The sequence below is a fragment of the Anas platyrhynchos genome, chromosome 23, assembly GCF_047663525.1.
Source record: "Anas platyrhynchos isolate ZD024472 breed Pekin duck chromosome 23, IASCAAS_PekinDuck_T2T, whole genome shotgun sequence".
NCBI lineage: Eukaryota > Metazoa > Chordata > Aves > Anseriformes > Anatidae > Anas > Anas platyrhynchos.
This window is the reverse complement of record NC_092609.1, coordinates 2,673,851-2,693,817: the sequence shown is the minus strand read 5'-3', so window position 1 is coordinate 2,693,817 and position 19,967 is coordinate 2,673,851. Positions and strand designations below refer to the sequence as shown.

Here is a 19,967-nt window from a genome sequence, read left to right as displayed (position 1 = left end):
AAGAAATTCAAGAAAAACCAGTCACTGTATGATGTTGTGCTTGGAGATACTACGTTGTTCCTTTTCATTCTCTTTTAAGGACTGCATAAAATGCCTTATTTAAGTAAAATTCTGTATGGAAAAGCAAAGCATAAATAGTTTGACTCACATGAATAGATTATTTCCATGAACCACCTGCCAATTTTACCCTGAAGTGGTGAAGTTTTACTGGTGGGTACCCCATACATCCTTGATTTCACTATGGCTATTTCTTTCAAAACCCTATGTAGCTAAAGGCAAGGTCATTCTGCCCGCATTGAAGAGCCAGCTGGATACCTGCCAAGTCTGAACCCAAAACCTCATTGCTAGAGCAGATCAAGCACCGAGCCCAAGCTAATACACTCCTTCTCTCAGGAGATCTTATTAGCTTGGGCTTTGTGCCATGCTAAGCATTCTATATAGCTTCCAGCTCAGAACTGGTGCAAGACTGGCCAGTTTATAATGCAGGCATTCCCCGAAATGGTGAACTGATTAATTAGTATCTGCAGTACACTATTATGAAACAACCAAAGGAAGCACAAGACATTATATCATGCAAGAGCAAGGGAACTGGTTCCAAGCAAAAGTCAAAAGAACCCAACACAAAGGAGGTTTTCAGGAAGAAAAAAAAGCATGAAATTAAAACAAACTACAGAACCACCAACCCCTGCCTAATACAACAGTGATTTGGGCACTCAAACTTCTCATCTTTTCAGAAGGTGTTTGTACGAGTCCGAGAAGGACCTGTACCAAATCCAAGCTATGCAGCTGCTCCCCTTTATAATGGGGCTATGCCAAAGACCCGGAACCAAACACCCCCAAAGTTTTGGAAGAGTTCAGATCTGGATCCAAATTTTGCAGTTCAGGTTCATCTTGAGCCAAAAACATTAAAACAAACACAAACAGATGCAAAGGAAGTAGCTGAAACAAAGCAGCAACAGAGGAGGCATTTTTTGATACCAAGTTTGGTCTTGAATGAATTTTAATTTCCTATGTGGATTTAGTGCTTGGCAGGCTCAGTGCAAGGGAAGCATCTGGTATCACTGCTTGAGTTGCGCCTTTGTACATGGACTTTTAAAGCCAAAATAGACCACCAGATTCTCTATCCTGGCCTGTATAACACAGGCCAGAAACCTAGTAAACTTGGTGTTAACTAACGTACATCTTCCAGGAGCATGTCTGATATTGATGGCAGTCACAAATAAGTATCTGAGGCATCTTCACTTGATTGCACTTGGTTGTGCTCACGATTAAGAAAAAGATCTTAAGCCTAGCGAGGTGCTGTCACACAGTACGGAGTTTTACCAGGACAAAGAAGAGAAAAAAAAAAGAAAGCTGTTCACCCAACAGCTTTTGTCAACATAAATAATCATTTTACACTTCTTACAATGTGATTTCTAGGGAAAATAAAAAGCAGGCATTTCATAAATGCTAGTTATCTGCAAGCACGAAGACAGCATACTTCCTCCCACCTTCACTGCCCGTGTTTTACCTTGTTCACCTGGAAATACCAGACTGGATCACATGCACAGCACAGCAGTTAGCACCACCTGCTTGAGAGCAAGGTACAAAAAAAATCCTGACCTGCAACCCACTAAGGTTTCATCCTAGCAGCAACTCATTTAACTCTTACAACATCAAATTCTCTCTCTTTTTCAATACATTTAACTTCACTTTTATGGTTCTGGATAGTCTTATTTCATACACAGTGTCTGCTTCAAAGCTCTCCTAGACCATTAAGTTCGTTGCTTATTAATCTGTTATTTCCTAATCCTGTCATTCTAAGAAGGAAACAGATCCTGAATGTGCCAAAACCTTTTAGAACCAAAAGATACACTGTTTAGGAGAAGATTTGATCTCCTCTCCTGGAGGGGCAGTGCTGGTCATCTTCTCAGCACTAGGGAACTGGGTCAGTAGCTTCAGGTTGAAGTCTTCCCTTCGTTCATACTCCTTGCCACGGTAGATAAAAATTTTGTTCTGTGGGTAGCAGAAGAAAAGGAGAATTAGCAATAAAAGCAAGGAGAAATACCTTTTCCAATGTACACACACTAGTCTCAGAGGTCTGGTTTACACGAAGGGCTGTCTCCTAGCCTGACAAACAGAACACGTGGGAGAAGCATCACAGGCTGGAGTGACAACACAGCAACTCGCAGCAGCAAGGCACTGCAACAGCATCCTCACAGCTGCCCAGAAAGTGATTATTTCACATACAAGTGTTACTGACATGCTCATGCTTCTAGCAATTTTGCTTTATCCCATTTGCTGTGAGCTGTTGTATACTTATCCAGCACGTGTACTGGATACACATGCTGTTGGTCAGCCACTGCCACAACAGGTCAGCAAGCACTGCTCATGTTATCACCCTGGGCTTGTTTAATTTAGCCATCAGTTTTCATCAGCTTGCTTGACTGATGGACACAGACTGCCCCACTGACAAGCCGACAGGGACATGTTCAGGGATGTCTGGGCACGTGAGATCATGTGTTTTGTGGTGTGCATGTTTTCCTCCATGCCTCAAGTCACGCTGCAGGTTTGTCATCAGACAGCAAGACAGCTTTGGGGTGTCCTAAACAAACAGCAAAGATGCAGCAATGGGTTTTAAAGGGTAGGACTTGGCAAAAGCATGAGTTTTACCCCAGCCCTCTTCAGCTACCCCTAACAAAATAAACAGCTACGACAGTTCTGCACTATAGACTTAAAAAGTAGACAACAGCTGATTTTTTCATGCTGGCCAACAAGCAGTGGTGGTTTCTGGAAGGACTGGATTCAAAAACATGACCTAGTGGAGAAAGCTCTTGATGCCATCCAGTTCCACAGTTCTAAGTTGACATTTTTCCTTTTTATTAAACTTGGCTTTGATTTAAGGACAGCAGCTTCAAACAACTCCAGTCTGAAAATGTAAATGTTTCTTGATTTTAAATAATAGTTGGGAATATTTTCTACTATGCTGCACCCTGCCCATCTGACTCACTTTGGCTAGGTTCTCGTATTACAGCTAGCACAGATCCAGCAGTGCTTAGCAGCAATCTCAAACAGGAAGCATCTTTGCATTTTAATTCTTCTGTGTGGGACCAGACTTTCACTAATATGCTTTAGCATTGCAACGATCCATGCCCTGAAAATTAGGTTCAGACTGAAAAGAGATGGGATAAGTTCTTTACAATCTAAACATTTTCTAACAAATCATCATTAAAACAACAAGGTATTTTGCTTGGAAATCGTATTTCTGAAGAAGTTTATAGAGCACTAATACCAAAGGTATATTCTGTTTTAAGTCCATATGAAAACATAATCATCTAACAAACTCACTTGCACCACACTAACTTTAACAGAGTTGGAAATACAAAAAACAAAATCACCTCTTACTCATCTTTTTTCTATGCTGAGCTTTTTGCAATACTTAAGGGATTTATATGTCTCAGTAGCATTCAAATGAAAAAGGATCATCTGAATTTTCTTGGAGGCTCTGCGAGTTCAGGCTTTTTAGGGTACCCACCACTCCAGATCTTGAGTACTGAAGAATTCTTACCCGGAGGAAAGAGGGGAAACCCTGACCATAGTATCCAACTGCAAAGTACTCTGGTTGAGGTCTCATTGCCTTCATAATATTTTCATAAAAAGTAGCTCGTTTTTTCTGAAAAAGAAAAAATGTCACTAGCATTTTCACTTCTCAGTGCCCAAGGACACTGCCAGACTGCAGCTCACATTCCCAGTGACAATTCCTGATATATTACTTCTCCCCTGCAGAATACTTTCTATTATCTTTTTTTTTTTTTTTTTGGATACAGTATCTCTTATTTATCCATTTACTTGGTTAAATATTTGGTTTGTCTAGGCCAGAATCAACTTCATTTCCTCGTTTGCAGACATGTGAACAATGTCATGTTTTTTGGGATTCCAGGAGGATACTTGAAATCCTTAACTATTGCAACACAAATTAAAAGTAAACATATTCTGAAGCAAAGCAGACACAAATGGTGACAAATGTCAGAGAACTGGCAGAAATAAAACTGGGCAGATGATTCTCATATGAAAGAACATAAAGACCATCTGGTTACATCTTTTAGCCGTGAAAAAAAAGTCATTCAGAACCAAGCCCATTCTATAGTTCTGTGTTCACGCATGGTAATTTTACCACAGGAATAACAAGGTGATGAAATTTATGGAGCCTGGTAATATACTATGCAAATGTTAGCTTATTTGATTAGCACTAACAATGCTAAACATCTTCACACAATATTGTCGTACAGATTACAAGGTCAAAATTATACACTTTTAAAAATGAAGAAGTTATGGAAACATTCTTCTAGTATTAACCCTTAAAAAAACAAGGGGGCTATGGTAGTTTGTTTGCTTTTAACATAAGTGTATTTTGGGCTTATCCTGCTCAAAAATATTAATTTAAGCAGTCAACAGCCTGCTGAAAATTGAGAAAACAAACTTACCAGGAGATTACCAAGTCCCTCATAATCAAAGACCTTGTTTTCATACATGTCAGCCAACTCTTTGCTTAGCTGAATGGCTTTTTCCCACATCTCCATGAAGGACGAAGCGAGGCAGGTGGGGGAAGAAGAGCACAAAACAAAAGACTCCGTTAAAAGCATTCATTACCACAGGTAGGTAACACAAAAACTCATCTGATTTCAATTCAGGCAGCACTTCAGGCAGTACTGCCAACTTCTTGTTAGACTCCGCGCTGTGTATTTCTTTGCAGAAATCACAGTGACACATTTTTTCATTTGTAGATCTGAGAGTGATTTACAATGCAAAGTTACTATTGTTACTCCTGATAGGGAAAACTGAGTCACGAAGAAGTGGAAGGACATGCCTATAAACAGCAAAACAGAGAAGCTCACGTGGTCTCTTTCTACACCAATAAGTCATCCCTTTTATCAGGCTTCCTTGGGTTTGTCTCATTTAGCCTTCTTAGAATCATCTATCCCAAGTGCAATTGACACAAGTTCTGTATCAGCCAGACAAGCCCTATTTATTGCCATGCAAAAAGAACTAACAAAACCCATTAACCAGGAAAAGAACAAAACAAATACTGCAGATTCTCACCCAGCTAGTATCTTGAGCAGAGTTATTTTTACAGAATCTCTATACAAGGAAATTGAAGGATTCAAACATCTCCAAGACAAATGGATGCCCTGCTCATACTAGCACTCCTGTCTTTGTTAAGAAGCCAAGCCTCAAGCATCAAGGCATGTTATGGAACTACATCTCTTATTCTCTTTAAAACCAACTTCTGCTAGCTACAGCCACCAGTTAAGTATTTACCAGTGAACAGTAAGAACACCACAGAGACACTCACTTTGCCCCTGTCGAAGAAGGAGATAATTTCTTGGTAGAGCTTTTCCTTGAGTTCCTGTTGCGAGTAGACGTAGTAGCTGTCCCTCTGAAGCAGATGAGGGACGCATGGCTTCTCAGACCACTAGCATGGAGGAAAACAAGCAAAATTGAAAGAACTAGAACATCCACAGATAAAGAAATCCTTACAGTGGATAGACTAACATTCTACATGGATGAAGGTTCACATTTCAGTTAGACTCTGATTACATTTAATTTAAAGGCCACACTCTGAGAATGAAAACTAAAACTGCCTTTAGTGTATTACCTGGAGCAGCTCTGCATGGAGGAGGAGAGTGTATGCTGCCTCTGTGAAGTTCTCACAGTCTGTGTGCAGATCCCGGAGTTTATAGAGGTATCTAAATGAATGAAAAGTCGTTGTTACTTTATGTGACGGACTCCTCCATCAGTGTACACAACAGGAAGGGAAATAAAGGCTTCTACACACATTTATGGAAGGAGACAACCTACCTGATATAAATGTCCTCTCGTTTCTTCTCCTTATAAAAATTCTGCCAAAAGTAGAAAAAATTAGTCAAACTGATGTAAGCCAGCATGGACTTGTATAATCAATGCTAGACAAGTAACTGAAATATCCGAGGCTGATCCTTAAAAGACATTTGCTATCACTTTGGCCACTCAGACGCACGTAGGCCTAAAACCATCCCTTTGACGTAAGATGGGGCTACCATCATCTCTAGAAGAGGGTTAAGGGAAAGACAGAAAGCAGCTTGTTCAAAGTTACAGCTACTCTTTGCAGTGGAACAGGGACTTAAGCCCACACTTCCCAAACTATCAGCTAGCCACCTTTCCAGTCTGTATTTCAGGACCTCAGGTTATTGTATAGGCAAGTATCAGCCACATGAATTGATTTTGGACTATACAACTTTATGTTTTATAGCTGTCAATAGCCAGTAACCTGATTTGGACCAATTAGCCAGTAAGAGCATAAAGAATTACTTAAAATCCTTAAAAAAAAAATTTAGTGGCCTCCTATTTGATGGTTTTCTTCCTGGATGGAGGTACATGAAGAAATTACTTTTCCAGTGAATCGTTTTGCATGGCAAAATAAGGCCTTCAAATTTATTCTGGGGCACCTGATCCACCCCAGGACCACATCGCAAAAGAGAGGTCAGAAAAGAAGCACCCACATCCACCTCCAGCCTGCCCCATACCAGCACGTTGACAGTGCAGCTCATGCGGTTCTCCTTGCTTTCATCATGCATGATTGTTCTGTAGTCCAGCAGGTTCTCTAGCAAGCTGCTGACCAGCAAAGCAAACACTTCTCCAGAAGCAGACAGATATTTATGCTTCCGACAGTGCTCCAGGAGGCTGTAGACAAAATCCGAAGAGGTGTAAGGGAATACTCAGCCACAGCTCTGAGTGCTAGTAAGTAGGATTTCAGTGTAATTATCCACTCAGCTAAGAGAGTCAAATACATTCCCTGAACAAAGACTCTCAGTGCAGAACAGCACAGCACATCCACAGACCTCAGATATCCACATCAGACAGGCCAAAGCTTGCCTTGGCAATCAAAAGCCTCAGCTCTACTCCTGGTACTAAAACAAGGCTCTGATGGGTTTAGCTCTGATCCTGCTGTTCCCAAGCTTTTCCACTTAAAAGCCCCTTGCCAGATCAGCACATGTCTTTAAGCTTGTATCCCCAAGGTTAGGATAATTGTGCAACTTGCTGCTCCAGTAAAAAAGCATTATTTTAAGGCAATCAGCCAGTCTGAGAGCTCCTTCATAGCATTAAATCACTGTCAGCTGCATTATCTCCCTACTCACTGGAGCAACAAATTAGGGTTTCTTTGCATCACAAAAATAGCCAACTATGCTGTAAACAAAGAGCATCCATGTTCACTATAAAACTTACAGTTTCTCCAGCAAAATCTTGTACTGTTCGTCCCCTCGGCCACCCTCAACTTCCTGGTCCAGCTTAGTTATCAACTCATTTTCAAACTGAAAAGGCAAAAGACACGTCAAATACACAACAGCTCTCACCAGCATGATCAGTAATGCTTGTGGATGGTATTTCTGAACTGCCACACCATCAGACACTGGTTTTACAGGCTAAGCTAGAGAATGCTTTCATTATTGACCAGAACAAAAGTGGTAAGCTGTCAAGATGAGAAGGACGGAGCAAAGAAATATGAGTTCTCCCTTTCTCATCCTACAACACCTGGAAGGTGATGCTCTGGGGTAGTGCGTCTCCTTTTTAGGAGAAGCTTTTTTTTTTTTTCCCATCCATTACCAGTTCAGATTTGCTGGGATGAAGAAGCATCTTTAACGACCAGCTTATGGACGATAATGGTCATTCACTCACCCTACAGCAACTGAATTACTACCACCAGTTAAGGGCCAGTCTCAGCTCTCTGACCAGCGTAAATGGTTGTGACTGCTAATTAAAGCAACTTCTCATGTGACAAGAACCAAGTCCTCTGAGATCATTTGTTCAGCTATGAAGATACGCCCTGTTACGTGCAAGCAGGGCAAGTACATAGTTTTAGCTATAACTCAGTTACAAAGTTATAAATATTCATGTTCCAAAATATGAGGGACACTGTAACTATGATATAAATATCACTGGCATGGAAAATCCATGCCACCCATCCAGTTTCTTTCTAATGATTCCAAGAACCCCTGAGACCTTGGGGCCAACCACACCAAAGACTGATGACCCCACGGGAAGAAAGATCCCATATACACACTGAAGTTGGGGTCCAAGCTAGTGTGAGGATGGAGCTTTGGGAAATACAAGTCACATTTGACAACAGTCTGAAATGCCAAGGTGGCTGCCTCTTGGATGGATGTCTCCTACTCATCCTCCAGGGAGAAGACTGTCTACAGCATAACTGAGCGTCCCCTGCCTGCCAGTTGAAATGTTAACGTCTGATATCCCCAGAGAAAAGCTGGAAGAAAAAGTCCTGAGAAACCACAGAGAAAAAGTTAACCTTAGAACAAAAGAAGACCCTCTTTTTCTTCTTCTTGTCTGGTGCTTTCTCAGTAGCAATAAAAGTTAAGTCAGAGGAATTAGCACAGGGTTGGAACTCAGAAATTCTGTTCTCTGCTCTGTCCTCTGATTTAAAATTGAGGGATTAGGCAGAACACCTATTAATAATTCAAGTGAGATGCTTGACTGTACAGCAATTTTCTTTACAGTAACTTACATTACAATCAAAGATCTGCTTTGGGAGAATTTATGTTGTTATCATAAATGTAAATAGACACTATTCTGTTCAGTACCCTGTTACAGTCTCAAAAGTGCTTCACATCTTTTTTGTTCAAATTCTCCTTCTTGCTTAATGCACACTGCAACATTTGCACCGAACATACCAGGCTCCCTTACCATGTGGAAGTTTCTGTTCCCACTGAAGTTAAACTCGCACTGCATCATATCAAAGAAGATGGGAATGGTGGCTTTCCGTAGCTCAGGCTCTGGGACCAGGGTTACCTCCAGGATTGGGCCTACCATTGCTGGAATAAATTTTATTTTGTGGGGACCTGCAAGAAAATCAAAGTCAGATACATCCTAATGGAATATGGCTGTCTGAAGTTGCACGGTATGTGGATATTCAAATGTGCAAGCACATCAGTCAAATAAAATAAAAACCATAAGCTACAGACATTTTGATTAGAATGCATTTTTGATGTGGATAATGGCTACTTAACACCACTCCAAAATTCAGTAATAGTCCTAGAAATAGAACAGAACTGAACTGCATGAATGTTGCAAATCGAAGGCTCCCTGGAAAATTCTACTGTTGGCCTTCATATGGTAGAACTTCCTTTATGAGGAACCTCTAAGAGATCATCTCATTATCTGATGTGAGAAAAGATTAGCTTTTGAAGGTTATTTACCAAAAAAGGGAAAGAAACTTTGTACTCTTGAACAGCTCAGCCTGTGTATTTCCCCACATTAAACACGAACAGCTTATATAAACAAATAATTAGAAGTCCAGCTTAACAGCTTGAAAAAAGATAATTCTTCAGCTGAAACTCACCCAAATTATACCACATATCCCTTATTTTGAAGCCAATTTCTTTCCTCATGTCCCCATACCTAGAAAGAAGTATTAGAAAGAAAAAGATGAAGGTGGCCTATTCGCTGATGTTACCTTTGAAAAGCTGAAGAAATTTAACAGCAAAACCACAAAAGCTGTTATCTTCCCATTAAAACAAACAAACAAACAAACAAACAACAACAAAAAACCACAAGAAACCACCATACAAACCTAAATATGCTGGGTAATGATTCCAAGGGGTCTTACAGGCTGTATTCCCTACCAAGCATCTACCAAGAAGTTCCTCAATACCACACACTTTCCTGTTAAGGATAGCTGAAATGTTCAACGTATCTTTTTTCTTCATCATCCTGCCCAGCACTGATGCTCAATGCTCAGAGGAAGAAAAAAGCCATGTGCCATTCTGGCAGGAGACTGCAGCTTCCCAAAGAGCAGATAAAAACTGCAGCCCTGCTGTTCAACACAGTTCTACCCCAAATTTTGTTTGTTGTATTTGATGCTTTCCCCTAAAGCTTCAACTGCTGATATTAAAAGAATGGAGGAATGTTTAATTACCAGGCCATTACCATTTATTGGTAAGGTTTAATTACAATAATGCCCTTATTTAATTAAAATTATTGCAGAAACAGGGCAGCAAACATTAACCATGCATGACCCCACAAAATTGTACGTCTAGATCTACAAAGGTCTTTAGGCACATAACAGCTAAACAAAGAAGTAAAAGCTGTTCAATCTCTCTGTGAATTTGGCCAAGTTCCTACAAATTACACATTCCCCAACAAGTTACTACCATTTGTTGCACTTTATGCACAGGCGTTAAGCTCATTTTACTACTTCTGAGACGGTTAAGGACTCTGAAGTGCTCTGGGTTTCAAAATCAAAAAACTAAAGACTGGGGACTAAGAGGTTGCAGGGCTTTTAGGATCATTGCTTACCTAACTCATATAATGGCTGAGGAATCGCATAAAGTATTGCTCTGGCAACTATGGCAAACCTTCTGTTGCAGATCTTACAGTGGAAAAAAATCTTTTGGCAAGATGCTTAAGTTCAGCTCAGGACCTGTGTATCCAAGACTTAGACATCTGTAGTTTCAAAGGCCTGACTTGTGTGCTAGTCACCCCTCCTCCCTTTATCATCATTCATTAAGCAAGCTCTTCCATGGCATGTTTCGTCTCATTCTAAGACCATACAGGGTACGTCTGCAAAAGTACAAATCAAGCTCCTCAAAAATAAAAAGGTCTGGCAATTTTTTAAACTCACTTCTTGATAATTTTGTTGCGTTTGGCTTGCGAGAAGGTCTCCAGCTGGAGGGATTCATGAGTGAGAAAGGCCACTGCCAAATGGAAATAGTTATTCCAGAGCTGTGGAAGAGAAACAAGTCCAAAATAGGAGAAGACAAAGGAAAAGCAACAACCTGCACAACAGAGTTCCCCACCCACAAGTGTTGTGTTCTCAACTAGTCACACTCAAGTCAACTTTGGCCAGCAGGCCCATTCAGCTTGACTTTGTAAAGACTGCAGCAGTTGCTTTGCTGTACTAACCACAGTCCTGGAATTCAGAGCTGCTTTGCATTTATCTGCTTTTCTACAACAACTCTACAGATATTTATCACTGGCATGCTCCATATCAACAAGTCTGGTAATGCGGGGATTTGCTTGCTCTTCAGGCCTTTCAGGAAACACCGAGCTCCAAAAGAAATAACAGAACTGTTACCTGGAGTTCAAAATTTGCTTGATCCAGAAAGAAACGGTTGAGTACAGAAGTAAATTGGTTCACTGCCCGGAGGAAAACCCTGAAAGAGGTAAAAACATCAAATAAAAGGTGGCTCCAGGAAGGAAAAAAAAAAACACAAACAAACAAAAAACGAAACAAAAAAACAACACTGCAGTTCGGGGTTTATGATGTAAGCTCAGGAAACAAGAACAGATGCTCCCAAATGAGATTTGGGACAGTAAAGGGACATTCAGGAAAAGTCATTCTCCTGTTTCTATGCAAAAGAAACCCTGACTGGAAGCAGATGATAAAAAAAAAATAAACAAACATATTTCAAGTCAATCTCTGTGAGCACGCAGTGTTGTTCCACATGGCAGCTCCTCCTAAATTTAGCCTATTCTTACCACCAAAGCATTCAAATAACTTGCCACTTCCATGTCCTTCTCCATTAATGCACCCATATGACAACTCCACATCAGAGGACAGAAACGAACCTGGATAATTCTAGTTCACAGGCCAGCACGCTTTCATCCACTACACATTTATGTCTGTGAGTTGATTCCCCCAGATTTGAAACCAAAAGGGCTTCCCTGATATATCTTGCACCCTCCAACAGATAAATAAATAACAGGTTGGAAGAAAACATGGTTTTGGTTGTGTGCCTTTGGGCAGGAGAAGAAAGATTTTCAGTTGCATTAACAGAAATGGCCAGGCACCAGAATTTACCAAACTCTAACTGAAATTACACTGAATCTGTAAAAGAAAATAAGCTTATGTAACTCCAGTGATTTGCAAGCCTGCCAGGGCGAACCACCCTCCTTTCCGAGCCAAAAAGACTCCAAAGCAGTAACAAGACTTAAAATAGCAGCAACTATTTACCTGCTCTGCATCATATTCATAACCATCCAGTCAGCTGCATAGACATTTTTTCCAATCAGATCTTTAAACATTATGAATGTTTCCATCAGGAAATCCTGTCAGAAAAAAAATAAAAACCACAGGTTGAACAGCATAATCTTTTTATCCGCATGAAAATGTAAAGAAATGCAAGTATTTGGAAGTATTTGCACTATTTGCAATTGCACTGATTAACTACTACATCGATTAGCAATCAATACAACGCACCTCCTAAGAAGGATGTCTTACTGCAGGAGCATATTCCAATAACTAAATTATCTCTGACATCTCATCCATTCAGTTTCAGAAGGAGAAATAACTCCACAGAACATGTTGATCTGTTTAATTAAATCTACCTTTACTGTTTCAAATTAAGCTACACTATAAGGAGTTCTGGTGCACAAGATGGATGAAGAACTAAAATCAATATTCAAGCACTTTCCAAATGCCTGAGTGACGACAGCATAACAGCCCTAGGCAGTACCTTCTACAAAGATGGAAATCTAAAACATATTTTTCACTTCCTCAACTATTTTAAGTCTTTTCTAGTTTAGATTAAGAAGTATTTTTACAAAGAGGCAGCAAACATGGCTTCAGACACATGGTTTAGAATATTATCATAGGAAAGAGACTGTCTGCACAAGTGCCCCAAGCAAAGCTAGCACACCTGAAGACTTTGGCAAGACAAGGTTGAATTGCAGGATAAAAAAAAGAAAAAGAAGAGACAAGTGAAAAAATGTATCAATAATATTGATCTCTCCATACTGTGGTCTCTACAGATATAAATGCTAACCTTTGAGTATTTAAATAGACTGTTCTCTGCAAAGACAGCACATTAGCATTCAGAAATGAGAGGGATACAAAGAAGGTCACATGAGAAATCACCATCTTACAAAGATCACCAGCAAAAAAAGATCTGTTAGGCTGAACAGCTTGCTCTAAAAAATTGGCAAGCAACACTAATGTGGAAAGAGAAATGGGCATTCGGTGCTGCCTCAGTAAAAATCCTTTAGGCATTATTAAATCAGAGCTTGACCAAAAAGTTTGGACTTGACAAGGGGCACCTTGAAGGTAAAAATTAACTTGTAATGGTGTTAAACCAACCAAGTAATGATGCTATGCCAGGCCTGAAAATACAAAAACTCATAAAAAACAATAAACAATAAAAATAGATAAAAATAATTATTGCAATAAAACAAAATGAAACTTTCTGTTGGTATTAGTAACTCCTACACCACCACAAACATGGGCTTGCTTCTGTTGATTAGGGGATAAGAACTTGATTATAAATTGGTATTTTGGATCAGTATCTCTTTAAATGATATTCATAGTTTTAATGATTTTACAAACTCACCCTCTTGACATGCCTCTGTGCAGAAGCTGTACACATTCACATATAGGAACATAAAAGAAATAATCTATTTGAGTCAGAAGACGCAGAACTAAAAGGGCAAAGCAAGATACACCTTCAACTTGTAAACTTCAGGCTGAAGCTCAGTTTGCATTACAATAAAGCTTTAAAGCCCCCGCTTAATCTCACCTTGACTGTAAGTAAGGATGGTCTCCTACCACCTCAACTGCTCTTCAGGAAAGAGAAACATTTCTGAACTGAGGCTCCCTCAACACAAAATTAGTTTCAATTCTGCCTTGAATGCACCTTTGTCTGAAATCCATCGGAGGTGTCTTCCTTGTACTCTTGTTCCTCAGACACAGGATTTCTACACAACCCTGCTGAAAACCTTTTTGCTCATTCATTTAATGAACACTAGCAATATACCTGAATCTACTCAAGTTTTACTTTCTAATGAGTCCTCCACCAAAAAATAAAATGTGTAATATAAAAAACAATTCTAAAACAATATGCTGAATGATCTCTACAGACTATCCAACTGAGTGGCCCTTTAGATGCAGAAGTGACAGAAATGTGCGTGTCCTGTAGGTGGCTATGTTGCTCAACAGATTGTGAGTGATTCCAATTGCACAGGAAACCAGAGGGATGACCTTGCCATCCAAAATAAATTATAAACACTTTCTTGTGGGTTTTGATCTAGCTTGTACATGAAGAACACAACTCCAGGCTCTTCCTCAGCCAGTATTTAAATTAGCAAGCACTTCAAATTGCAAAACTAGGAGCACTAGGACAGAAAACTAGAACAGCTGCTGTGTCATGCTTCAGAGATGTCCATGAATATTGGGTTTGGTTCTGACTTTTTCTAGGACAGTTTGGGGACAAATCTGGACAGGACAGTTTGTTCTAAGTGCCTCAAAAAAAAAAAAAAAAAAAAAAAAGCCTAATGTTCCACTTGGTTTTACTTTGAAAGTCTTTGAGAACATGAATTGTACACAGTTTTTAACGTGGAGAGAACTATTTGCATTGCTGTCCACTAAAGCAAGCAAAGCATTTTGGATTGGATGGGAATTCAGTATTTGGGTTTTGGCTATTATCCCATAAGACTTCATTAATAGATGTCTTTCCTGTTTTAAGAAATTAATATAGATGTATGTTCAAGTTTGCTATCTTTTCTTTGCTTTAAATACATTTTAAAGCTTTCCAATCTCTTAATTGAAATGGGGATGAACCAGAAAGAAGGAGATAAAGAGAACACGACCACTAAGAGACACAGGGAAAGCATGGAGGAAGGGGAACACTTATCCATTTCATCTACATTCACTCTTTTGGTTCCAGACCTTTTACTTGCACAGACTTCATCAGTCATTAAACATTTTAACTCATGCTACAAATGCTAATCTCAGGCTCCACAGAGTCAGCAACATCCACTGTCCATACCCAGCAGGGGTGATGCAAATATATCCCCAGTGGCTGCGGCATTAGGTACACATAAGTAATTGCTGATGAATGCAGTATAATCAGTCCAAACTGAATACAGTAACTTGAAATGACCTTTCAGAAGCAGAAAATAATTCTTTATGGACTGAGATAATCCCCCAGCCAGGCTGACTTACAATAATGTCCTGCCTGGTTTTGAAAGTATTGATGTAATGGTTGTAATGGAAATCATCCATCTGCCTCAGGATGGCTGTCATGCAGGCCACAAAAATACCCTAGAATATGAAAAACAAGACATACTGTTATTTTTCTGTATTAAGCAACATAAGCTCAAAGTGTGACATGCGCGTTCAGGTTTCATCTAATCAAGTACTACCAATCACAATCCTGCTGATCTATGTCCTGACATCGTTCTGTGTGACTGTTTTCTCCTCTACCCCAAACCAGTTAAGACTTCCTAAATGTCAAGTCTGAGGTCAGGGTCTACGTGTTTCCCCAGAGATCAGTTTGCAAGAAAAACGTACCCTCCAAACAGCAGAATAAAAAAATATATGAATGTATGTAATTTTATACATATATAAATATTATATATATGGAAATATACGAGCCACTACATTTTTAGATTTAACATGTACAACTATATAGTTCTCATGCGTGACATATTGGTAATAGAAATGACTTGATTTTAGAGCTATTAAAAATAACTGCTATCCATGCTCAGCCCCTTATTTTTCCATCTTTCTCTACAATAAGTACAGTGCAAATTAGAATATATAAGCTTTCATACACCTTCTAAGATGCCACAGAGTAGTCAGCATTGACAATCAGAGCTGTCTGGTTCTTCAGCATTTAATCCTTTTCAGTGAAGGTGGCAAAAGAACATTTTCTTCTCAGCAGAAATTCTTTGTGTATTAGAAATGAGCTGAAACCAAATTCTCTGTGCACAGGGGCCCAAAGGAACTTGAAAACACAGCCACCTGTGACTCAGTTAAAATTGCTGTTAGAATAGAACAATTTGTATCCTAATACCAGCTCCCAGAAAGCCACCCAAAGCCATGTTGTAGTGGCACAGAAGTGCTGCAGGAAGTGGAAAGATGATTTCATAAACCACTCTACACACTGAAATCTCCCAGGAGAATTGCACTCTAACAAAGGGTAAGGTAGTAAAGAAAGCAAGTAAACGGCTCTCACAATGTGTGGAGACTGCCTGCTCATTCCAATCACCGTGCGGTTTATTCTCCGTAGCAGGCGTTCCATGATCAGCTGGATGTGGACAGCAGTAGGTCCCTGGGGGATTTAATAAAGAAAATTTGAGACAATTCTTGATGCATTCTGTTCTATAGAGAGCTCCTTGAGTGGGAGGACTGCCCTGACAGTGCTTAATTGTTATCTGAAGATGCAAAAAGACGACTTACTACACAACAGCAGTTGATTCAACTACTGCAGGTAGATACCTGGTGAAGAGGTGGCAAAATTCAGTTGTACCAGTTTCACTTGTTCATGCTGGCATAACTAAACTGAACCAGGCAATGTGATTTGACATTTGTTCCCTGAACAATTCTTCAGTTCAAATTATTCTTTCCAAGGCACCTTGGAATCAATTTTCATGACTAATGTGGCAAATAACTGTACTCCCCTAACTGAATAATGACTATGGCCCTTACTTCAACCAGAGACCCAATATTTAGATGGCTTGCTCCAAATAATTCAACAAGTCACCAGAGTAGCTGGGAATAACATTTTGGTTCCTAGAAGGGAAAGACATTTTTCTTTGTACTACAGTGACAGCCACCAATTCAATCTTCGCATAGTCCCTTTTCATTCAAATGCAGCTACTTTATGTCCAAAGAGACTGAAAAAAATATACAGAGCAGTACAACGTAAGTTGAGAACAGTCCTTTGCCCTAACTTTAAAAAATAAAATAAAGTACTAATCTTAATTTGCGCCCTTGACAGCTCATAAACTCACCACATCTTTCCGATCCAGAACTTCCAGAACGCTGCTGAGGAGCTGTGAGGAGGCCTCATGGTCAGGCTTGTTTGAATTGTCATCCAGCTGGCCACTTAGCTGGTCTATCAGTAGAGGCAGGAGAGCATCTCTGCATTCTGAAAATGAAATAGCACCATATCTTGCTCTCAAAGTCCTTCAGCATTCAGTATATAGGTACCACACTGTAGCTTTCTGCTCTTAACTTAATCTTGGACACAAAAACATGTACCTAAATCCATTTGAGTTACCACTGAGACTGAGACAAATAACCTGTAATGATATGCATTACACCAAGCAGATCGTTCTCCTCTTGTCCCTTTCTAGATTAACATACTCAATCAGGATCCTACTTTTGTAACAACAACAAAGTTTCAGATGTTCATTTTAAGAGCCACTATGGCAAGGAATATTTCTAAAGATAGATTTAGTTGTAAACTACCACTGATGGATGATTTAAATGACACATAAACTTGAAAGACATTTTTGTTGGTAAAGGTACATGGCTCCATGGAGAAACCAGAGGTTTCAATGCACTACTTACCAAGCTGTTTAAACAGATCACTCTCGACTATCTTGGTCATGCAGTTTAGCTTCTGTCGAACTAACTGGTTGTCGGGAATACTTTGGATAAACTTGCTGAAGAGGACACTAGCGTGCAAACCACAAAGTAAGCAGATGGTCAGCATTTTCACCCAGTGTGATTCCACCTACCCTTACACTGTCCTGCACCTGGGCAAGTCAAGCAGTTGTCACTGTGTTGACATGTCACCTGCAGCAGTCTCCAGGTAAACTACTACCGAGCTTTAACTTAACTCATTTTCTAGAAAGGTAGCACAGGGCTCTCAGTCAAACTGAACGGGGTTAAGCCTCTCGATAAAAAGCTTGCATACCAAGATACAATAGATACATGCCACAAAAGCTTATAAATAGGAATACCACATGCCCTTATAAACAGGAATACCACATGCCCTTCATTGCCAGCATAAAATAATCGTACAAAATGAAAGCACAATTTTGCACTGCTGAAGCCTGAGACACTGTTATATACAACAGCAAGAGCATATTCTTCCAGATGCCCCTTTCATCAACAGTGATGACTCATTTTAATCTTAGACTCCATTAAATTAAATCCCATGTACACTTGCTGTCTGTCTACTGTTTACGAGCAAATTATTAGTGTCAGAACAAGGAGGCATGAAAGGGAGGTTCTGGATAAAGCTATGAATATTGAAGAACAGAAATCCACAGTGTTGTGAATTTCTTGAATAAATATAACTTTTGTTTTCTGTTTCGTCACATATTCCATTCTACCTCAGAAGCATTCGTTAAAACTTGGTGGGAACTTGCATGGCATTTCCTCACATGGTTCTCCAGTCCTCAAATTTTGGTTTCAAACAAAAGTTCCTAAGAAAGAACAGTTGAACTGCGTAGACTCCTTTGAACTAAACTGACTTCCTCTAAAGCCCTGCAAGGAGCTTCCTAAAAAATCATGCAGTATGTGCATTATCACGTCATAGTCACAGCTGCTGTTTTTAGGAACATTTCCCAAATTTTCCCAATAGATGAATTGAGTTTGGAGGACACACAAACTTAATAATGGTTACCTGAGCTCAACAGGGTCAAATACTAGTTTGACATCATTTATGATGCTTGGCAAATACTTTAAAGCTGCACCCTGCAAGAAAAAAAAAATAATAAAGACAAAGCACACGTGGAGACTGAGTTAGATTAAGTTAGATTAGCTCGTTCATTCTGAAAGCCAGTTCATTCACAACCTCAACAATGCCCATGGTTCACATGGCAAATCTAGTTTTGGCAAGAGCAAATATATGGACACCTGCAGAGAACTGGCTTAAGATCAAATTAATGCACCCAAAGAGCCTCCAGCAACCACACATCTGCAGCGCAGAGCAGAAAAGGTAAAGGAGGAAGGATCTGTAGCCAAGTTGTACAGTTTTTGCAAACATCCTGCAGCTTCAGGGATTAAGCTCCTCATAGCCTGACATGAAAAGCACTACATAAATAGACTCAGTGTTCTCTTTACTTCAGCATGTCCACATAGACAGGAATACATTATCTAGGTCCCAGTATGGCATTTATAGGTGTAGCATCCAGGCACCTGGGCGCAACTGCAACTAAAAGTCTCTCGGTGAAGTTCCATGGCTGCTGCCAGCTGTAACTCTGGTTACACAAGAATCAAAGTTGGGATTCAAATGACTCAAATGCTAATTACAAGTTTAGAATCAATCTTTCCTTTGAGCAGAGAAAGGCATGTTGGTTAGAAGGTCTGTGAAGAAAAGAATCTAAGGACCTCACCACCTTCAGCAATTTAGCCAGACTCATCACATGGCTGCTCTGCTCCTTCTAAGAGCCCAAACGCAAGGTTCATAATCCAGTCGACACCAGAAAATCAAGCGAGTATAAGATCTAAGGTATGTTTAGGAACCGTCTGCTTTTTCAGCACTTTCATTCCCAGTATATGTTGATTTTTGCAGTGATCTAGCATTTCCATCTCCATTACTCACAACCTCAGTGTTACTGGTTGAAGTGTCTTCCACACTGTACCATATTCTATCTTGGTTACTTGTTATTTTTCATCCTAGCAGTTGCTGCAGGGTTTTCAGCAGCAAAGCCTCAGTTTTTGAATGTACAGAAAGCTCTCATCTTTATCTGATAAACTTTGCAGTTTAGATATTCCTTTAGATATTCCTTTTCTTACATTTCATTCACTAAAACGGACATTCAGAGGATTCTGGTGTGACTCATCTGAATGGGTTTATGCAGCTCAAAGCTTGTCCCTTCTTTTGCCTTCCCCCGTTGTATCAGATGATCTCATAGAAGATAATACCTCTCCTTGCAAATCATGCATACCTTAATCTTGACAGCCTCCTCTAAAGGACGGTCCATGAGGACGTTGAAGGAGAGGAACAGCTTGCGTATTGCATCATTAAATTCATCCCCTTCTTCACTTTTCCCATAAAATCTACAAAAAACAGAAAGAGCTAGTTATATACATAAATCTAGGCTAATAGTGTCAGTGTTTGAAATATAATTTTATCCTTTGGAAGAATCTCTCACATCAATCTCCTTCCACAAAAAAAAATGAGTGCAAAAATGGCACTGAGGATTCTGCAGTTACTACGGTAGTAATTTCCTGATTAAACTTGTTACAAGGGAAAAGCTGTATT

At 39.7% G+C, this 19,967-nt stretch overlaps 1 protein-coding gene across 3 annotated transcripts in view; it reads right to left on the bottom strand.

Annotated features, from left to right (window-relative positions):
* DOCK5 (dedicator of cytokinesis 5) overlaps window positions 1-19,967 on the bottom strand; it is a 112,384-nt gene that overhangs the window by 19,612 nt on the left and 72,805 nt on the right. For all 3 annotated transcript variants that reach the window (XM_038167006.2, XM_072027232.1, XM_038167005.2), the window contains 19 exons: window positions 19,651-19,762; window positions 18,384-18,454; window positions 17,321-17,427; window positions 16,759-16,895; window positions 15,981-16,076; window positions 14,966-15,064; window positions 11,984-12,078; window positions 11,105-11,183; window positions 10,652-10,752; window positions 9,371-9,429; window positions 8,716-8,870; window positions 7,243-7,328; window positions 6,543-6,699; window positions 5,839-5,879; window positions 5,636-5,726; window positions 5,333-5,452; window positions 4,464-4,553; window positions 3,548-3,652; window positions 1,854-1,995 (listed from right to left, as the gene is read on the bottom strand). In XM_038167006.2, the coding sequence (XP_038022934.2) occupies window positions 1,854-1,995; window positions 3,548-3,652; window positions 4,464-4,553; window positions 5,333-5,452; window positions 5,636-5,726; window positions 5,839-5,879; window positions 6,543-6,699; window positions 7,243-7,328; window positions 8,716-8,870; window positions 9,371-9,429; window positions 10,652-10,752; window positions 11,105-11,183; window positions 11,984-12,078; window positions 14,966-15,064; window positions 15,981-16,076; window positions 16,759-16,895; window positions 17,321-17,427; window positions 18,384-18,454; window positions 19,651-19,762 (1,943 nt within the window). The remainder of the gene's footprint in view (window positions 1-1,853; window positions 1,996-3,547; window positions 3,653-4,463; window positions 4,554-5,332; window positions 5,453-5,635; window positions 5,727-5,838; window positions 5,880-6,542; window positions 6,700-7,242; window positions 7,329-8,715; window positions 8,871-9,370; window positions 9,430-10,651; window positions 10,753-11,104; window positions 11,184-11,983; window positions 12,079-14,965; window positions 15,065-15,980; window positions 16,077-16,758; window positions 16,896-17,320; window positions 17,428-18,383; window positions 18,455-19,650; window positions 19,763-19,967) is intronic.